Consider the following 17,108-nt stretch of genomic DNA (forward strand, 5'->3'; position numbering starts at 1 on the left):
AGCAAACATGTATAATGTTAATGTCATGCTTAAAAAGCTATTAAAGCTTTTTGGGTAATAGCATCAATATGTTAGTCTTAAGGTTTTATGAAAGGTGCCATTTACACTAGACTTACCTATATAGATTTTGCCTTAGAAGTTGACATACTGTGGCACCATAGATAATGGTGCAATCAATTAGATTGATCATTTAGTAAATCAGCAGTCACTCAATCAACCATCACATTAGGTATAAAAATGCTGGTGCAATAAAAAAAATAACTAAGTCAGGGGGGTCCAAACTCGTTTCTGGAGGGCCAATGTCCTGCATAGTTTAGCTTCAACTTCCTTCAACACACCTACCTGGAAGTTCCTAGTATACCCAGAAAGAGCTTGATTAGCTGGTTCAGGAGTGTTTAATTGGGGTTGCAACCAAAATATGCAGGACACCAGCCCTCCAGGATCAAGTTTGGACACCCCTGTCTTATGTCTTATGTATTCTGTATCTTTGCTAATATACCTAGCATTGTCTTCCAGTTTTAGTTGAAAAAATATCACACATCTAGGATTAAAACTAAGCTGAACATTTCTTAACTGAGCATTTTAACTATTGAACGGCATAGAGCTGTGATTTAAACAAAATACTGTATGCTAATATGCTAAATGCTAACATACCCAGCCCTGTCTTCCCGTTTTAGTTTAAATGACATCACACATCTAGGATAAAAACTGTGCTGAGCATTTCTAAGCTGAGCATTTTAACTAATGACCGTCATACCTGTGATATAAACAAAAGACTGTGTGCTAATATGCTAATACACAGTCCTGTCTTCCGGTTTTAGTTGAAATTATATCACACGTCTAGGATTAAAACTAGCCTGAGCATTTTAACTATTGACCAGCATAGCTGTGATATAAACAAAACCTTACCGAAAAAACAGCTGGTTGAAAACGCTGGTTTTAGCTGGTCATTTTCCAGGCTGGAAATGGCCAAAACCCCTCTAAAACTAGGCTGGTCAACCAGCCTAGGCTGGTTTAAGCATTTTTTTTTTTCAGCAAGGAAGAATATATGCTAATATGCTAGATGCTAATATACTTTGTGCTGTCTATCGGTTTTGGTTGAAACTACATCAAACATCTAGGATTAAAACTAAGCTGAGCATTTCTAAGTTAAACTAATGACCGGCATAGCTGTGATATAAACAAACCACAATATGCTAATATGCAAAATGCTAATACACCCGGCCCCGTCTTCCAGTTTTAGTTGAAATTACATCACACATCATGGATAAAAACTGTGCATTTTGACTAATGACCAGCATGCTGTAGCTGTGATAAAAACAGAACACTGTATGCTAATATGCTAAATGCTACTATACCAAGCCCTGTCTTCCTGATTTAGTTGAAATTACATCACACATCTAAAATAAAAACTAAGCTGAGCATTTCAAGGCACTTCAGGGCACTTTTAACCAAACCAGCGATGGGTCTCACAAGACTGAAACTCAGGATTATGTGGTGCCAAACCTGTCACACACACACACACACACGCTCACAGAAAAGGGACGGTCTATTCAATAGCAAGCGTCTCGTGTGCCACACGCCTGGGCTCTTTTCATATTAAAATGTGCCAGCTCCTGCTAACCTTTGAGCCTCGCGAGTGCTTTATCGCTTCAACAAAAGCCATCATCTATCTGTCTTTTTTCCGCTTCTCCCTCTTCATTCTCTCCATTCCCGTCTTGTTAAAAAAGCATCGGGCCCCCTCACATGCTCGATTAAGTCGTCCCTCCCCCCTGTCTCATGCTAAACTCTAATATTGTTACGCCGCGTGTAAATAGCTAGCAGGGTAATTTGCCGTGCCAACCAGGCGTCCCTTGCCACACACGTATTACACACACACACACACAGTGAACACAAGGGCCAAATAGTGTGTCTTAGTCACACGAACATACACATGAGGAGCACCAGGTGAGCACTTCATCGCGTCCGGCTTTAGATGAAGAGGTTGCGTTGCTAATAAGACAGAGACATGCTAATGTATAGACTTAATGAAGGAGAGAGACACTGGAGATCAACACATGTGGAGCTGCTTACGCCTGCAGCACAGACTTGTTGTCTATCCGGAGATGACAGAGAAAGAGACTGGAAATAAGGTCAATGGAATGAAATGGTGCTACTGTTATCAGCATTAATTATATGGTGCAAATATTAATGGTTTAAAGTCTGTGTGAACCTGGCGTTGCTGAGTCTTTTATTTGAGTGTGTTGATGTACAGTAGTCCCTCACTGAAATATGGTTTACCTTTCGCGGTCTCAGTTTCACAGAATTTTTTTTGTGCAATTTGATCTGCTTTTTATTCATTTATTAATTTTATTTATTTGTTTGTTTGTTTGTTTTTACAGCGCATTGTGTTGTGCTTCCTGATTGACTGTAGACCATAGACAATCAATCTTCTCTGTGTCTCCTGTACAGTACAGAATGGGTTCAGCTTGCCAAACTAACATAAATCTTCGATCACTAGCAGTGTGAGTTTCAACAAGGATGCAAAAAAGGGTTGTAACTGTAACAGCAATACCATCATAAAGGGGGTACCACACCAGATGTGTTGCGCCATGCAGCGCAATGCATTCTAGAATTGTTAACATTGGTTAATACCAGGGTACACACACCAGTGCCGCAAGCCGGCGGCTGTCTAGCTGTGGTGCCCAGCTATGACTCAGGACACTGTTCATGTTTCTGTCGCTTCACAGAGCGCCATCTGAATAATTTCATTTTAAATAACATGCGAATGTGCGCGTCCAGTGTGTGTTGCTTACAACTGTCATGTGCTCGGTGAACCCGATGTGCGACCCCTTTAAGGATAGAGTCTGTGGATCAGTGACTGCAGGAAACAGAACATTACGCTGGATGCCAACCTTATCCAAACAAAAGCTAAAAAGCTAAATGAACACCTTGCTGACAATGTTTGCGCCTGACAACAGGTTTTGATCTATGGTTGCATACTGGACTTATTTTTCTACAAAAGTCTAAACTTTGAGAGTGTTTAAGCAATAGAGATAAGTGTGAAAACGTTAATGCCTCTCTGAGAAAAGAGTTTAAAGTGTGTACAATTTCAGAACTAAAAGTACACAAGCTGTCACTGGGTTGGTATCTTTTCAAAAGGTACACATTTGTACTTAAAGGGTACATATTGGTACCTCAAAATTATTTACTAGTGCTTAAAACATATTAAGAGGAACACTTTTGTACTTTTCAGGTACTAATATGTACCCTTGATGTATTAATATGGATCTTTTAGGTACAAATTTGTACCACCCCAGTGACAGCTTGTGTACCTTTATTTCTGAGAGTGTAGTGAGGGGTTAAAACATCGTAAAACATTTGTATTAATTGTAAAAAAAAATACAATGGTTTCGCCTATTGTGGGTTATTTTAAGAATGTAACTCCCGTGAATAACGAGGGACCATTGTACTTCCAACTGAAATAGAATACTGAGTAAGGGGCGGAGCTTTCTTTTGTGCATCATTCCCTCATAGCAAACTAACAGTATATTGTGGCTGAAGCAGTCAAACTGACGTCAACAGTGAACGACTGTCACCCCACACGCGGAAACAAATGGTCAGACTTGATTACCAAAACAAACATTTATTATTTTTAGTGGATTAACTTAAATTATTTGGTCACCCAAAAAATATAAATGCACACACACACACACACACACAAAAAAAACATTGTTAATTTTTATTTCAAATTCACTTTAAAAATGTTATATTCAGCATATACAGTTGAAGTCAGAATTATTATCCCTCCTGAATTATTCCCCAATTTCTGTTGTTTTTTTCCTTAGCATAATAGTTATATTATGTTATATTATATATTATAGTATATAATAGAACTAATTTCTAATAACTGATTTATTTTATCTTTGCCATAATTACAGTACATAATATTTGGTAAGACTTTATTTTGTTTTCGCTGAGTTTCAGTTCATTCTAGTGACACGTTTCTTAAAAAAAGTTTGCAGAGAGTCAAAATAAAGAGCGTGCACACAATTTTGTTGTAATTGTGAGTGTACGCAAAACAAAACAGATTCGAATGGTGTATAACACTTATTTGTGTGACCAAAACCAACAGAGTATACTAAGTGTCTTTTGCAGTGATAAGAAATAAAAGCTGGTCGCGGCGTGACCTGGCAACCTCAGAGGGTTAGGGGGGCTAATAATATTGACCTTAAAAAATTAAAAACTGCTTTTATTCTAGTCAAAATAAAACAAATAGGACTTTCTCCAGAAAAAAAAATATTATAGGAAATACTGTGAAAAATGCCTTGCTCTGTTAACCAATATTTGGGAGATATTTGGAAATTCTTATATGATTTAATAATTACAGTTGAATTTAATACTTCAACTGTACATTATACATTATATTATGAACAGGTTTTCAATTACATTTCTTTAATAATTTATTTAAATATGTTTTACTATGTGGGACTTAACCATGTCAAGGTGGTGCCTCAAAGAAAATCTCATTAAAAGGCTAACATTAACCAATTCATTTATACTACTAATGCATTATTTAAATGTATAAATATATAACTACAGTTGTTTTATCAAGAATGACATTAATATTTAAATACTCTTTAATGGCAAATCTGTGTTCTCTGTTGATGTTACTTGAGAATCATTTATTTCGTAATTTCGTCACACACATACACACACAATCACACACACATATTTTGGGGTAAATTTCCCTTTAAGATTATTCTTTAAGATATCCATTGGTACTTACAGTACATACTGTGACATTTACAAAGGCCATTAAATTTAATAAGGCATATTCCATTCTTACAGTATGAAGGTTCAGAAAAACCAAAATGAAAACAGATCGCAATGCTAGGAAACCTGACACATGTGTTTTAGACTAGCGGTCGTCTTTATTCACTACTGATTGGAGAAGTGATAAAGGATGGCCTGAAGTCAAGGAATGAGAGCGAGTGATGTAAGAACTGCAGTAATATAACTCACCAGCAGTAAAACTGGACGGCTCAAGTCAGAGATGCTCACGAGCGCTTAATGAAATGACATTAAAAGTCTGATCTCATCCCTGATCTCAGCGAAAAACTGCTAACAGCACACAAGAAACAGCATCCTTCACCCTCACACACACACACAACCATCAAACACATACACTAGTGTTGATGAAAGTAATGATATTTCAATACGTATTGATAGTAAACTATTTGAAACAATACAATAGCACTTTCCTGCGGTAATACATGTCAAGTAACAACAAAACACCTCCCTCGCATCACCATCTCTTCCAGAATCACTTAAAACCCTGTGAACAGAATCAGAACGCAGTCTTCTGAACAAATGTAAATGTAGAATGTCTTTAAAACACAGTCGGTTATGTCTAAAGCAAAAGTAAAACGTAAACATGCAGTTGTCATTAACATTAATGTACAAAAGAACCTCACAATTAGGTCAAAGTCCCTTTAAGGCTAGTCATTTCACTTGGCAGCCATCTTTGAAGTGCCTCTGGGGCAGTACTGTCAGGTTCTGTGTTGTTGTGTTCCATGTGCTCCGTGTTTATGTCATGTGATCTTCCCCATGTTTCTATGCTCCATGTGTGTTTGTTTGTATCATGTGACCCCTGTGTTCTAGTTCCCGCCGTTTGCTAATGTTTTAGTGTTTCCACCTGTGTCTCACCCCTGAGTCCAATTAGTTCTATTACGTGCTGTGTATTTAAGTCCTGTGTTTTGTTCAGTCCAGCGTCCGGTAATAAAATGTCTTCCTGTATGTTGCCATGTGTGATTCCCGTGTTCCTGTGTAAGTGTTGTCGTTGTTGATAAATATTCGTGTTTTGATAACTCATGTGATCCTGTGCCTTTGTAAGACAGTGAGACGTAACAAAACAAGTGTGTTTTGTTTGGTCATGTGATTCTTTTGTTTTGTTTTCCCGCTTGTCGTTAGTTTCACCTGTGTTCCTTCCCTGTGTGTTATCAGTTCCATTAGTCATTAGGCGCGTTCGACTTCATGCAGCGCTGTGGAGATCGATCGAAATCTGTTTTAAAGCAGTGCATGCTGGTTAGAAATTTTGTCCGGATTGATGCTGCGCCGACGCCACGTGACTGTCACATGTGGTACCATGACAGCGCTTTGAGATCAGACAACTGATTTAGGCCCTGCAGCATCTGAAGAGCGACTGGACAAGCTCTGATGACGACAGTTGTAAAATCACACGTCTGGTCTGAATTTCTTCACCGGAGAAACGTCAGTCTATTGTGATCAATGATTGGCTCCTGTACTAGTAGGCGGGGCTTTATTCGTCATATTGACCGATACACTTTTCCCTATTTAAAGCTATAGGAGTGACACATGTGTATTCTATAGTCTTTGGTTAGGTGTACAGTAGTTGAGAAAGCTTATGGATTGTTTTCATCTTCATTTGCCCTGTTTATTTGTGTTACTGGTTGTAATTTTAATTAATTAAATGGCAATAATACTTCTATGTGGTCTCAAAAATTACTCCAAATATCAATATTTGTTCAGGTATCATTAGACATTCTAGTATTGACAACACTTACACACACAGAGAGACACATAAAAAATGTGTCTGAGTCTGATCAAAACAGGCTAGTAGTTTCTTATATAATGAAAAATTATAAGTGTAACGAAGAACTTTTTCAGCTGGGCCAGTGAATATTTTGGTGGAGCAAATGAAAATCTGAACAACTGAACTGACCAAATAGTAAAACTTGTTAACATTGAGACATGCTTGAGGTTTTAACTCTGGCAAATGAATAAATTAAAACATGCATAACTATTGTAATTCTAATCAATGCTGTGGCAATACTTTGAAAGTGATATCATGTACTCCATCCATCCATCCATCCATCCATCCATCCATCTATCTATCTATTTATCCCATTTCATACTTCTAGTACTGTGACAATACTAACACACAAACACACATAAGCCTACGCAAAAATAAACTTGTCTTCATCTGAGAGACAGAGAGAAAGAGGGAGAGAGTTCGACGGCAGAAAAAGAGACTTACGACTGATGGACACTGCAGTTGTAGAAGACAAAATCCACGCTGGCAAACTTCTTCCCCGTCTCCTTAGATTTCAGATAGAGCTTCACCACCCGCTTGTCACCTGCAGACAGACACACGGTGAGCTTCAGCGAGCTCTAACAAGCAGCGTGTGTGTGTGTGCGTGTGTGTGTGTGTATGTGTGAGTTGACACAAAGGCGTCTCCTCCTGAAGACTCATGTTAACTTGACCAACAGCTTTATTTCAGAAGCTCAGCTTGACGTTTCAGGTTGAGTAATAATCTACTTGGATCAATCTTTATATGAATTAATATGAATTAGATCAGTGGTTCTCAAACTGTGGTACGTGTACCACTAGTGGTATGCAGGCTTCCTTCTAGTGGTACACAGAGGAATCCAATATGTACATGCAACATATATTTCAAGATTTATGAAAAATGATTCATATAATACTATAAAATAAAATAAAAACTGAAATCTAAAATCTAAACTTGAATATTAAATAAAATAAAATCAAAATCAAAATGAAAAATCTAAAATTAAATAAAATAGAATAAAATTAAATTAAATCTAAAATTAAATATCAAATAAAATAAAACAATCAAAAACCAAAGTCTAAAACCTAAAATTAAATATTAAATAATATAAAATAAAACAGAATAAAATTAATTAAAAACCAAAAATCTAAAATTAAATATCAAATAAAATAAAATAAAAACAAAATCTAAGATCTAAAATTAAAAATTAAATAAAATTAAATCTAATATTAAATATCAAATAAGATAAAATAAAATAATCAAAATCAAAATCAAAATTAAAAATCATAAATAAAAAAAATTAATTAAATTAAATTAAATTAAATTAAATTAAATTAAATTAAATTAAATTAAATTAAATTAAATTATTTAATGAGTTTAGTCAAATCTCAATAATCGTGTGTTTCTGATGTTGATCTTGTCCAAGTTAGTCACTAATCAAAAGCATAAAAAAAAAAAAAAAAAACTTTAAAACCTATTGACTATTAATTAAAACATTTATTAACTAAAACACTTTTGGTCATGTCATTATGTCCATCTCCTGATCTCCATCCAACATTGCTCTGTTTTCCCATGATGCTCTATGGTCTTCAATCAATTCTCTCCAGAAATGCTTTAATTCACATTAAGCGATTTTCTGTGTGTTCTGTGTGTGTCAATATGAATATGTGTGTGTGTGTGTGTGTGTGTGTGTGTGTGTGTGTGTGTGTGTGTGTGTGTGTGTGTATACAGTATGTCTCCTCACCCTGGTTGCGTGTTATGGGACTGATCTCTCGAGTGGAGGGGGACAGACAGTAGATGCGTCCCCCCATGATGTGTCCCTCTGTCTCTGTGAAGTCCTCAAACGAGCAGTTTACTCCAGCTGCCAGACTCGGGACGTTCTGAGCTTGAAGAACCAGCTGCAGAAGACAGAATAGGATTTCAGCTTTATTGCTTTATTGGCATGACAAACACTGAACATTTGTGCAAAAGACAGCTGGACTTTCATATGTGGATTTTATCAGCCAGATAGCATCTACACCTTCATTTTACTGTGTTGAACAGTTCTGTTATTTACCCACTTCTAAGAACAGTGAGAGAGAATAAATTTTTTTGGTTTTTAAATCGCATTAGAAATAAAGATTAGAAGCAATAAATCAGCAAGGAATTTGAGATTCTAAGTTTAGTCCAGAAAAAATGTAATCATTCATCAATATCAGAAATATTGTCAGAATTATTAGCCCACCCCAACCAAAGAAACCCAACACCCCCCCCCCCCCCCCCTTGAGTTTTTTTTCATATTAGAAAAAATAGTTTTTTTTTTAAATATTTCCCAAATGATGTTTAGTAGAGCAATGGCATATTTTATTTTATTTTATTTTATTTTATTTTATTTTATTTATTTTATTTTATTTTATTTTATTTTATTTTATTTTATTTTATTTTATTTTATTTTATTTTATTTTATTTTATTTTATTTTATTTTATTTTATTTTATTTTATTAGTCCTCTTTGAATGTTTTATTCTTTTTTTTAATAATTCCCAAATGATGTTTAACAGAGCAAGGAAATTTTCACAGTATGTCTGATAATATTTTTTCTTCTGGAGAAAGTCTTATTTGTTTCATTTCAGCTTGAATGAAAGCAGTTTTTAATTTTTTAAAAACCATTTTAAGGTCAAAATTATTAGCCCGTTTACGCTATATATTTTTTTCCCCGATAGTCTACAGAACAAACCATCATTATACAATAACTTGCCTAAATACTCTAACCTGCCTAGTTAACCTAGTTAAGCCTTTAAATGTCACTTCAAACTGAATACTAATGTCTTGAAAAGTAACAAGTCAAATATTATTTACTGTCATCATGGCAAAGATAAAATAAACCAGTTATTAGAAATGAGTTACTAAAACTATTATGTTTAGAAATGTGTTGACAATTTTTTTCTCTCCGTTAAACAGAAATTGGGGAAAAAATAAAAAGGGGGCTAATAATTCAGAGGGGCTAATAATGCTGACTTCAACTGTATATATTGCATAACATACCAATACATTATCAATACATAAAAACAGATGTTTAAAAATCTAAAGGTATTCCAAAGATTATGATGAATACTTTAGTCTTTCAGCTTTAAAATTTAACATTTAATTTTTCTTGTAATTTCTTTACAAGTAATTCAAAATCTATTAGGAAACTGCTAAAAAAAAGACTAATACACACTTTAAATTGTTCACAAATCCAAACAAATTAACACCAAAACATATCTTAATTTTAAAGTTACATTTTAAAAGAAAATATTATTTTCAAAATGTAATGTTTAACTCGCTTTATCTTTTCATTGAAAAATTTGTGTAATGTTTTTGTAATAAAAAATATAATAATAACATACCAAAATATTATTAATAAACAATTTACATATGAAGAGTTCAGATCCAAAACCCTCCAAGTGCCATCTGGAATTTTCCTTTGAAATTAGCGTTTTTCATCCTCCTATGTTTATATTCAGTTATTTCACAAAGGCTAAGGAAAATAACCTATTCTTTGCAATAAAAAAAATCCTGAAACTACACACAACAGGCTAAGAAAAATGCTAACTTTAGATGAAAATTTCGTATGGCACTTAGGGGTCTAAACTCCATAATTATATTCCAACAATATATTCCAGAAATTCTGAAGAAAGATACTTCAGTTTTGCAACTTCAAATTTTCACATTTTATTAATTTAATTCTTTATAATTAACTTTAAGTTTCATTAACAATGGCTAAATAAAAAATAACAATCGAAATATTTAGAGAAGTTTATATATTGTACACAATTTAAATGAACAAATTAAAACAAAATAACATCAAAATATCTTAACTTGAGTTTTAAAATCATAGTAATACTCAAATAAAACACTATTTTGTTGTATCATTTTCAAAAAAATGTCATGTTTAAATCTTTATTCATTTATTCATTTTCTTTTCCCTTTATTAATCTGGGGTCGCCACAGCGGAATGAACCACCAACTTATCCAGCAAACGTTTTATGCAGCGGATGCCCTTTCAACCGCAACCCATCACTGGGTAACATCCACACACACTTGTTCACACACATACCCTACAGACAATTTAGCCTACCCAATTCACCTGTTTTAATTCATTATAACCTATTAATTATGTTTAATAAATTCATATCTATAGCAGTTCCTACCCTGGTGTATCTTGATACATTTAATAAAAGTGGTCAAAATCAGTTCCAAACAACTTCCCAATTAATTTCTATTGACCTGAATGTCAATCTGAGGTGTAATTGACTTACCTGGACTTCAGACATGGTGACAGAGATGTTGTTGGGCTGAACTGTGAGCCGAACACATTGTTCCAGTCTGGAGGCGAAGCGCTGGGGTTCATCCGCTCTCTCACAGCGGTCTTTACGTGAACAGCTGAAGACAAACACAACAACACCTCCACAATCAATATACTACTATCATTATGCAGGCAGATCAACCCCATTCGTTATTAGTAGGTTGATTCGTTTTAGAATAGCACTGATGCGATGATGAAGAAAAGTCAGAAGTGTATTATCGTTACTATAATAAGAATTTTAAGTACATGAATACAGGCAATGCTGACTTAATTTCATGACATAACATGGTTTGTCTTTAGCATTTTTCTTTTGTCAAAATAAAACAGAAAAAAGAAAATATATCAAACAATAAAATCAAAATAAAATTGATTTAAACAGAAAATAAAACACAAAAAACTAAATTAAAACAAATTGCAGGAAAATAAAGTAAAAACCCTACATGTTAAAAAAATATATATTTGTTGTGATCGCCAGTGGTGTTGTCTCCCCTGGCGATTACTTCCTGTAGTCTGTTGCAATCAACATCAGGGTTTTCTCTATTAGAGATTACTGCGGAACGAACTACAACTTCCAAAACTCCCTGCGCTCATCAACTCCTACAGCAGCTGACAATAATCCGGACACACACACAGACACAGCTGCTGCTCATCTACACTGATTACAAGAACTGTACTGTAAATACACCTTACCTTCATTCGCACATTGCTGAGTCTTGTTTCACTACTGAACATTACAAAGCAGTTTCCCTGGTTTTTTTCGATCCTAGCCTTGTTCCTCGTTCTGATTCACTGCTGCCTAGTCTCACCTCTTGCCTGCGCAATGGATTTTGCTTGTGATACTGTTTTGCTCCTGTTTACGACCCTTGCCTGTACGACCTCAGTTCTAATAAACCGCATTTGGATCTGCAAGTCTGTTCTCAGCTTCGTTACAATATTATATTGTCCACCCTATAACTAGGGCTGCTCAATTACGGGAAAAATCATAATCACGATTATTTTGGTCATAATTGTAATCACGATTATTCAAAACGATTACTGTTTAAAAGAAATTGGGGAAAAAATAAAAAGGGGGGCTAATAATTCAGGGGGGCTAATAATTCTGACTTCAACTCTACATACTTGCATATTACACATACTACGTCAAATATTTTGTAAATACATCATCTATATCTATACATTTTAATAAAACTATTATTTACACAGCTTTCTTTATATCGTATTGAAGTTTTTATCGTTAGAGTTAAACTAAAAACAAAAGTGAAAGAAAAAAGGAAACACATTATGAGGATAAATAGACAAACAAACAGATACATATTCATGTAGGTATACAATGTGTGTGTTTGTTATGATCTGTGGGCTCAGGAGATGCAGATACTCACACACTGTGCAGGACACACCAGCCGCAGTGAGGATCACCAGAGGCCAGACACTCTCCACAGCTGCTATACTGAGAACAGCTCTCCACTGGCACACGCTTCACCTGCGCACACACAAACACCACAGGCATTATCACACCTCACACCTCACCAGGCTTCATTTCAACATGCTTTTCTATTTACAATTACAGATAGAAAATAGCTCCATCCAATACAAAACTCAGTATCTGCTAGCCTGGCGATGAGCTGATAGCTTAGCAACGGGTTAACACCTTTGTGACTGAAATCAGGTCTAAATATTGAGAAACGTACAAGTTCAAGCCATCTATTGAATAGTATAAGTTATCACAGAAAATCGATTGCTAGTTTCATCTCTCATTTTTAGCTGTTAGCTTGAGGTGTTAGCTTAGCTGTATGCAGAAGAGTCTGACTTGTGTAGCTGTGAAAAAGATGAACTCATTTACTGCATTGTATTAGTGTGAACACCTCAGAAAACCTGCAAATGTAATATCCCATTTAAAAAACATTCTAAAACAAGCTCTATATACCTGTTAGGAAAGTGAAGAGAAAATTGACAGAATTTGCTCCATGTTACAAACAGAAAACATAATTTTAAAATAACACTTTTAATACAAAATGACTCGCTGTTGGCTAGTTCATATCTCAATTTTATCTGTTAGCTTAACCATATGTTCACAGACAAGTCTGACTTATGTACTGTGAAAAAAGATGAACTCATTCAAATATTATATTCCAAAGTAAGCTTAATATAATTTTTTTAAGGTAATAAAAGGAACAGATCATTTACTACAAGGCAACCTGCTAACAAAATAAACATAGCTTTTATCATTAGCTTAGCACCATGTTACAACAGGAAATATCCCTGCTGAAAAAAACAGCTGAAACCAGCCTAGCTTAGCTGACCAGCTAAACCAGCCAAATCCAGCTTGATCAGCCTTTAAGCTGGACGTAGCTGGTTTTGGCTGGGCTGCCAGCCTGGTTAGGCTGGTCAAGCTGATTTTAGCTGGTCATCTCCCAGCTTGACCAGCTAAGAACAGGCTGAAAATGGCTGGAAACCAGCCTGGAAAGGGCCAAAACCCCTCTAAAAACAGGCTGGTTGACCAGCTAAAACCAGCTAACCAAATTAAGCTGGTTTAAGCTGTTTTTTTCAGCAGGCTATATAACTAATTAAACTAACCTCCCATCATATCTTCCATTCTTTCAATCCAAAGCGACTAACATAGTGGGCTAGTTTCATCGCTTGTTTGTATCTGTTAGATTAGCTACTGTACACGTTAATAGAAGACTCTGGGTTGTGTACTGTGAAAAAGAGATGAACTCATTTACTACATTATATTACTGTATATACCACATAAATATGCTAGTTTAATATTTAAAAACTGTATTAAAAGGAAGAAATCACCTATTTTAGGAAAGCCTACAAACAAAGTAAACAGCTTTCATAATTAGCCATTAGCTTACCATATTTCTAAAACAGATAAATAAGGAGTCAGCTCTATATACCTGTTAGAAATGTTCAAGTGAAGCACATTTGGACAGAATTTGCTTGTTCATGTTACAAACATCATGTTACAAATGGTCCATTATAAAAAAAAACAAGGAAAACAAGCCTGCAGCATACAGTAGCAACTAGACTGGTTTATTTTTGTTTTACATTTACACATTTGGCACAAACTTTCAATCCAAAGCGACTAACATTGTATTTAAGGCCTTCTTTGCAGTAAAACCCACAATTTCAGCTTTGCTAGCACTCTTCTCTAACAATCACAGATGGGAACAGCTAATGATCAACCTGCTTAACGCTTTTACGTGGAATCTGAGCACTACGGACCAAAATATTCTCAGCAACTTAACAAAGACACACTTACTCTTTCAATCAGAGACCTTACATATTACAAACATCCAACAGAGAGAACAGCACATATTACCAAACTACCTAGACATCTACTTTCATTCAGTTTCAGCCATCATAATGTCTGAGTGGCATTCAATCAGCTCTCAGGAGACTCAAAATGGCTTCGTTCCAAACCTAGACATCTGCCTACCTAGACAGCATTTTTATTCATATGTACATCAAAGGATGCTTGCAATAAGCTCAAGCAAAGAGATCGACAAAGTTGTGGTTTTTGAATAAGGGTGTAGGTTTAATATAACAGCAGTGTAAAAGACAAAAGAAAATGGCGGACAATACAGCACTGATGCAACAGTTTGACACAAAACTCTGGGATTTTTGGGATGCACCGTGGAAGAAAGAGATCGCAGCTCTTTTGGACTAAGGAGTGTTCGGCGTCTGGAATATTTCAATTAAGGTGATTTTGCAATGTGAGAGTTCTACCTCTGCTCTTTGTTTAAACGTCAGGACTGGAGACTATTATACAGCAGCCATTCATACGCTCTCATCCCTCTCTATTTAAACAGCTGAAAGAGAAAGCATTCATCTCTCTGCAAGAGGAGGAGGGGAATCAAGGGGTGTATAAAATATAAAATAACATCTGCAAACGAGGCACAAGGCATTTGGGTCACAATGGAAAAGTATCTCAATCAGAGAGACCAGGGGGGAGAAAGAGAGAGAAAGAGAAGGTGAAATCCATTCAGTCATGTTTAAACTGAGCTGGTCTGGTAGAGCCATAAACACCTACAGTACGTACGTTTTAAGAGACACCACATTTAATACCCACAACAAAAAGAAAAAAATATATATATATTTGTATTTAATAAATAAAGTACAGCTTTATAAATAAATCTGTCAATATATTAATGGTAAATTATATAAACATTATGTAAATTATAATATAAAACAAAATATTTCACGACAAATATAGCACATAAAAGCACAAATATTGAAAAAACAAATCAAATCATCAAAATAATAATAATAATAATAATAATAATAATAATAAATAAAACTATCTCTCTCTCTTATATCTCTCTCATATCCTCAAGAAATGTTACTGCTGCTTGTACAAACCACCTATTTAAAATGAACTGAAACAACACAATTCTTGTCATTTCTTTGGCCAATTTATTTGTATTTTGTTCAGTCCACTTACATTTGTAAACCATTAAGTAAACTTAAGCATTTTGTTTTGGGACAACATGAAAGAATTGTGTTGGTCCAACTACCAGGTTAGGGGATTTGTAGTTGCCAGTTGAATTAAGAGAGGAAAATGTTGATAATAAAACCAATCTTGGCTTAAGATTAAACTAAAACTTAATCTTGCAGAAGCTCCCATGCTTTGGATGTTGGCAGCTTAATTAGCAAAAATGCAATTTGTTGTTTTGCTCAGTGAGCAATAACTGTCCTAAAATTAGTTCTGAGATCAGTTTCAATCAACTGTATGTAATATGCTTAAAAACATCTCCTTTAGTTAATTTAGGATAACTTAAAATATAACTTAGAGACTTCTAAATGTACGACACATACATGACATACATGATATTATCAGAGCTTTGAGTTTAAGTTAAATAAAAATACAAATGTATTTAAACTTTTATTTGATAAAATCATTTGGGAGCAACTCAATTGCATTTAACTGTGTAAATTGTTTTTAGTTGGTGCTAAACAAATTAATTGGACTGATCCTGCCCTCAATTAAATTGAGTTCATCCAATGAGTTTTTTTTTTTTTTTTGGAACATCAAGCAGAATATATTAAATATTGTTTACATTTCTTTCCCCTTAAATGATTTTTTGTTTGTTTTTTTTTTTGGAGGGGGAAAAACTGAAACAATAAAAAAAACAAGTACAAAAACACTCAATAAAACATTATTAAGTCATCTTGTGGTCTGTGTCTACACAGAATTCACTAAACGCATTAAACTGTTAGTAGAAGCACACATTTTTGAAAATGCATGCCACTTCATGTTTTGTTTTCGACAACTTTGCTGTTTAAAGATGCCTTAATAAAATTAAAATAATAAAATGACATACTTAAAGTTGTAAACAACATTAAAAAATGTATAAAACTAAACAAAACTAAAAATACTAACCACTGACACATTTGTGTTCAATGCCTCAGAAATCAGAATCCAAACACTGAATATCTGAGAAGGTTTGTGCAGATGTAATTGAGGACAGTGTGTTTTCTTTATTCTGTGTGGGACTTGGACAAACCCGCTGCATGTAATTGCGCCATCTGTGCAATTTGGGCCAAAAATTGGTCATGCTCTAAAGGTGGCTGTGATGATCGATAGCTTATTTTTCATCCCCAAACACACACACACACCTCAGAGAGCAAGCGCACATTTTCCATGAACACATGCCAAATGAATAGGTCATTCTTTTGCTCCTTAACCCCCCTTAAAATGACACAGCCTAATTTAAAAAGAGCAAACTTTGGAGACTAGGAGGCCTCTTATTTCTTTTGACGCCCCCATCTAAACCTCCCTGTTCATCTATCTTCCATTTGGCCACGCACAAAAGAAGAAATGGCAGATGAAACCATAGATCATGGCCAGGAAGCCAGACACAGCCTACAGGGAGAGGATGAACGAAAAAAAGAGAGAGAATGAGAGAAAGAGAAAAAGAGAGACACTTCATGCAGCCAAAACTATTCATCAATTGATACACAAGGTGACTGTACTTGTTGCTCAGAGTCGCAATAAAGGAAGAGTTCGGCCAAAAATTTAAAACCATTCACCTTCAGGTCATCCAAAATGTTTATGTTGATTTTGTCTTGACTAGAACATTAAAGGAACACTCCACTTTTTTTTAGTTAAATATGCTCATTTTACAGCACTAAACAGTTTAATTAGAACATTTTGAAATTTATTCAGCTGATCTGGCAGGATCAGTTTTAGCTTAGCTAAGCATA

At 34.9% G+C, this 17,108-nt stretch overlaps 1 protein-coding gene across 1 annotated transcript in view; it reads right to left on the reverse strand.

The window, feature by feature from the left end:
* The window catches only part of plxna1a (plexin A1a), a 454,670-nt gene that overhangs the window by 219,182 nt on the left and 218,380 nt on the right, over positions 1 to 17,108 (reverse strand). Inside the window, exons 5-8 of the mRNA XM_056449070.1 lie at positions 12,278 to 12,378; positions 10,852 to 10,975; positions 8,317 to 8,470; positions 7,040 to 7,139 (exon numbers count right to left, since the gene is read on the reverse strand). Of these exons, the coding sequence (XP_056305045.1) occupies positions 7,040 to 7,139; positions 8,317 to 8,470; positions 10,852 to 10,975; positions 12,278 to 12,378 (479 nt within the window). The remainder of the gene's footprint in view (positions 1 to 7,039; positions 7,140 to 8,316; positions 8,471 to 10,851; positions 10,976 to 12,277; positions 12,379 to 17,108) is intronic.

Source organism: Danio aesculapii, chromosome 23, assembly GCF_903798145.1.
Source record: "Danio aesculapii chromosome 23, fDanAes4.1, whole genome shotgun sequence".
Lineage (NCBI taxonomy): Eukaryota > Metazoa > Chordata > Actinopteri > Cypriniformes > Danionidae > Danio > Danio aesculapii.